We start from the raw sequence: 5297 nt of genomic DNA on the forward strand, positions 1-5297 counted from the left end.
ACGAGGATAATATGAAATGGTCAGGGGCTTAGTTGTCCTAATCTACATCATGAAAAAATGACATCGTATTTTACATTGTTCACGTATGCAACAAACATTTACATCCGCAGCGAGATATGTTAGCACACAAGATTATCATGACACGTTGGTGTTTTTCGTTTGAAGTTAACGAAAAAAATACCTACAAAATATCGTATTGTGTCATGAAGGTAGAAAACAAAAATCGAAATAAATAATTTTTATTTTGAAGGATCGCAGTGTCATTCAAAAGAATAGACAAAAATCGAATTGATAGTTCGTTCATTTATTTTAATCAGTTAACATTAGTTCGGAAATGTTTGGTAACCAAAGAAAATCAGTCAAAAACAGCCATAACTTATTTTATTTATCATTCATTAATTGTTGCGATAATTAATTAATACTAAATAAGACAAATTCTAACTATTTTTTTTCCTAGCATTACCCATATTAGTTATATTTTAATTCTAAAAATTCTTATTTTAAACATGTATTTACTGCCCAATTCTTTTTTGCAGCTAACTGATTAATTCCCAAAGCATCGGGACGCATCGCCTCATTCGGTCGTTCCACACAACAGAGGAAACAAATCAAAAACTGAAGTGAAAAAGGGAGGAGATCAGTGAAAAACTGAAAATAAAGAAGAGCTCACGAGCACGACGAAGATGTTGAGGGTTGCGGCAAAGAGGTTCTCTTCTCTGTCTTCGTCTTCATGGAGAGCTAACCACGCTGCCTCTGCTTTCGTCTCTCGGAACCCCATCGCTCCTCACTATGACTCCCACGATCGCGGATCCGCTCCCCAACCCCAATTCTTTCTCCCATTCCGAGGTTAGGGTTTTCTCCCTCTCTCCCTCTTCCTTTCCATATTCATTTTTGTTTCAGCTCCAAATCAAAACGAAACCAAACCAGTTGATTTGTGTTTATTGCTGTCCCGTTCCCTTGATTTGATGCTTTTGTCTGTTCGGTATGTTTATGTGCTTATGCGCCAACCTGATTTTATTATTATTCGTCATATCGTAGTATTGGTAGTTGCTTTACGCAAATCATTTAACTCGTTCTTGGTTGGTGTCTAGATTCGAAGTTTATGTATTGTGAGCGTGTTTTTTGCTGATTGCAATCGAACATTTGTCTGGGATTTGGGGGTGGTAGTGATTGTTGGTGGTGGTGTTCTTCTACACGTGCTATTTTGTGCCCAAAGAACAGAAGGATAAAAGATGGCGTTGAATAGTGCTCATATTTTTCTTCTTTTGGAATTTTGAATTTTGACTTCGATGCAGTGCGACATGTGAAATCTCTTGCATTTGTCGTTTCGATAGTCAGAGGCTACCCTCTGTGGATGAAATTCAATTCCAACGAGCATTTGAACTCTCATATTGTGTTGGCAGTATATTCTAACCAACAGCTTTTCAAGAGTGTTTAATTGAGGGAATATATAAATAGAATAATTTTACCCGAGCCTAGCATGCTGTTGTTCTGATCTATAACAGGTTATACTTCATTGTTGGTTTTGTTGTCATTATATATCATTTATAGTGGAAACTAGAATGACACATCTGGTTGTAATATAGACTTTGGATTATAGTAAAAACATCAAGTAACATGAACGTATAAGAGATTGCATTACCAATGAAAAATTATGAAAGTATAAAACATACCAAGTGAGGCGCTATCTTTCTAAAATCGATATTAGCATGTATAATTGTGCTGTCAATAACTAGAAAGTTCCATTTCTAATTCTGAACTTTATATAATTCAAATCATGCAGTCGAGTGTTTGTGCTTTTGACTCCAGCTTCTTTTTGCGTGTATGTTTTTTGGGGGGGGGGGGGGTACCGTTCACAAAAAGCCAAAAGTAAAACATTAGGCTGTTTATTTGGATCAACACCAAGTATATTTGACCAGTCACAGGTCTTCATTATAGTTATGATTGTTATATTTGTATGCTGTAAGGTATTTGTTTGTGCCATCTTATGATTTATCCGTCCTATATCACTAGTTCCATAGTTCTCAAGAGATTGTTTATTCAAGAATTCTTTTATTCATGGTTAGGCACAAGAACTGGTTCAATAGTTCATAACCAAATTGTGTTCCATCTTATGATTTGCGCTTCCTATATCAGTATATCACTAGTTCAATAGTTCACAAGAGATTGTTTATCCAATAATTCTATTATTCTTTAGGCTTCCCATAACTGCTTCAACAATCATTCCCAAATTGTTGTGCCATCCTATGATTTGCCCCTCCTATATCACTAGTTCAATAGCTCACAAGAGATAGTTTATTCAAGAATTCTGTTAATTTTAAGTTAGGCTTCCTTGAAATTGGTTCAATAATTTATAACAAAAGTATGTTATTCATTGACAAAAATAAAAATAAAAAAAGAAAAGAAGAAAGAGAGAAAAAGTCATTATTGAAGCTTATTGAGAGTAATTGGTAAATATATTTTAGTTGTTTATTATTTTACAGTACTGGTACGAAAATTTTACGGAAAAAAGGGTACGGGTACGGGTATGTAGTATATATATAAAAAATATATGTAAATTTCACAAACTTTTAAAAGTAAATGGTTATTTTCAACTAATAAAATATGGTTATGTCAAATTTAACATTAAACTAATCTAAATAATTAATCTTAAATTAAAAAAATAAACATTTAAATAGTCTAAATAGTCAATTTAATGTTTTACTGCACATCTAAATAGTTTTGAAATAGAAAAATAAAAAATAAATAAAATTTACTCAAAGCAATGTAATTTTGAATGAATTTGAATCCGAAAAAAAAAAAAAAAAACGTACTCAGTAACGTCCAATACATACCCAAAACATATTTTTACCTAAAACTTTGTTACGTGTGTATTCGAGCGTATCTGTACCTGTCACATATGAGTACATTGCCAAAAAGCAATTACACCTCTAATTGTGCATATGTTGAATTTTAATTGTGCGCAAAAACATAATTGAATTTTGGGCATCTATTCACAAGTACCAGTAAGGACAATACCCGGTGCAGCCTTGTTGCCCAAATGGTTATGCCAACCATTTAGCAGTACCCTGTAACCATCACAGTTTGGTTTTTGCTATAGTTTTTGGAGCTTGCCTTCTTTTTATTTTTCAGGGTTTGCTTTATTATCTTCTTAGCCTACTTAATGTTGCTCATTATTTTTTTTTTAATTTGTACCTAGGTTTTGCTACTGGATTGCCAGTCCATACAAAAGAAAACAGCATTATTCCTGAAATTCCAGCAACTGTCGCTGCTGTCAAAAACCCTTCCTCTAAGATTGTATACGATGAACACAATCATGAACGATATCCTCCTGGTGACCCAAGCAAGAGGGCATTTGCCTACTTTGTCCTAACAGGTGGTAGATTTGTCTATGCCTCTCTTGTCCGTCTCCTTATCCTCAAGTTTGTGCTCAGCATGTCAGCCAGTAAGGATGTTCTTGCTCTGGCTTCACTTGAAGTTGATCTCTCCAGCATTGAGCCAGGCACCACTGTGACTGTTAAGTGGCGTGGAAAGCCTGTGTTCATCAGGCGCAGAACAGAAGATGATATTAAGCTGGCAAACAGCGTTGATGTTGGATCTCTTCGCGATCCCCAGCAGGATGCGGAGAGAGTCAAGAACCCCGAGTGGCTCATTGTGATTGGGGTTTGCACACATTTGGGTTGTATCCCCTTGCCAAATGCTGGTGACTTTGGTGGTTGGTTTTGCCCTTGCCATGGCTCACATTATGATATTTCTGGCAGAATTAGAAAGGGACCAGCGCCATACAATCTGGAGGTACCAACTTATACCTTCTTGGAAGAGAACAAGTTGCTAATTGGTTGAAAGACGCAGGAAACTAACTACCTGCTGCACCGGTTTACAATTGTTTTATTTCAATTTATTCGATAATGTCGAAACACGGCGTCGACATCTCTTGCTCGAGTACTTATTTGGTTTGTTTAACAAGTGTTTATGCTGCTCGGAAATTTAACTGTTTCTGTTTGGCGTGTGACCTATATGACTATATCAATAATCGCCTGCCTTTTTGCTTGTTGACATTGTTTGTCATATGCTTTCATTAGTTGATGACTTCAGGCGTATTGTATAATTATAGCAATGATACTTTTAGATGATCTAGAAATAAAATTCTGCTGAAGCAGCAAAATTTAAGGAATTTAGTTAATGTGAATCGAGTTCTTTTGGTCACTGAATCATAATGATTTGCGGCAAATGATTGAATCGGATTCTTGTTTTTCTTTTGTGTGATAACATGATTTTTTTTTTTCGTGGTAACAGATTACATGAGTGTGTTTAAAACTTTCTACACAGTGACAGTGTATACAAATTAAAATTGCCGTTTACAGTGTTATTAGCTATTCCGGTATTGTCAAGTTGAGAAATTCAGTCACCTGAGCTCTGATACCATGTGAATGTAATGAAGAGTAATAGAGAAAAAATAGTCACGGAAAGAGTAATTTTGAAGAGAGTATTGAATGATTAGTAAATTGTATCATACAACAGAATAGAGTATATGCTTTTGGATACATTTCAAGTGCACCGGGAGTACTCGTGTTCTAATTGTTTTAACCGTTGATCTGAATTATAAAAAAAATATATAATACATATTAATTAAAATTAACGGTTAAAATAACTGGTGCACCGGTACTCCCCGATACATTTGAAATGTTTCCTATGCTTTTATACTAAGGAATAAGGCCAATGCTAGCACGAGGAAGTGATATTTTTTCCTAAGGTAAGGAAATTGCGTGGTGTACTGGTGTAGCTCATTGTGTGACACATGGGTTTGCGTGACTATACGTGCAGACATTGTCTGCTACTGGTGACTGACAAGGCAGGGGTTTGTCTGGAGTGAGTTAATTAGGAGAGTTTAATTATTGTTTAATGAAGGTGTGTTATTTATTGGGCTTTTTGGCATTTTGTGGGTGTAATTTTTGTATTGATTAGCCTTTTTGTTAGGTTATTGAGTGAGGAATGAAGATTGTAGTCTTTTTTGTTTGTAAAGTATATCCGTATATCTGATCTGTTAAAATTTTTGTGCAAGAAGATGGGTTTTTTGGGCACGAACCGAAAACAAAATAAATGAACATATGGAAACAATTTTTTGATAAAATAATATTTGGTTTCCTTTATAAAAAGTGAATTATATAATTTAAAAATGAAATTGTGAAGCAAAATTAAAATGAAAATTACTTCGAATTGAAATTAACATATGGAAATATATTTTTTCTTATTTTAAAAGTTGATAGAGGGAGAAATTAATTCTAGATAATAATTCT

At 34.5% G+C, this 5297-nt stretch overlaps 1 protein-coding gene across 1 annotated transcript; it reads left to right on the plus strand.

The window, feature by feature from the left end:
- Positions 1 to 474: 474 nt before the first annotated feature.
- Positions 475 to 4174, plus strand: LOC107604875 (cytochrome b-c1 complex subunit Rieske-4, mitochondrial). Its single transcript, XM_016306581.3, has 2 exons — positions 475 to 846; positions 3200 to 4174. Exons 1-2 carry the CDS (start codon positions 684 to 686, stop codon positions 3841 to 3843), a joined length of 807 nt encoding a protein of 268 aa, XP_016162067.1. The 5' UTR covers positions 475 to 683; the 3' UTR covers positions 3844 to 4174.
- Positions 4175 to 5297: the final 1123 nt, after the last annotated feature.

The sequence above is a fragment of the Arachis ipaensis genome, chromosome B6 (assembly GCF_059453495.1).
Source record: "Arachis ipaensis isolate K30076 ecotype BB chromosome B6, ASM5945349v1, whole genome shotgun sequence".
NCBI lineage: Eukaryota > Viridiplantae > Streptophyta > Magnoliopsida > Fabales > Fabaceae > Arachis > Arachis ipaensis.

Coding starts and splice junctions, on each gene's coding strand:
- LOC107604875 (XM_016306581.3), top strand. CDS start 684: ATGTTGAGGGTTGCGGCAAAGAGGTTCTCTTCTCTGTCTTCGTCTTCA. Junction 847..3,199: donor ATTCTTTCTCCCATTCCGAG/GTTAGGGTTTTC, acceptor ATTTGTACCTAG/GTTTTGCTACTGGATTGCCA.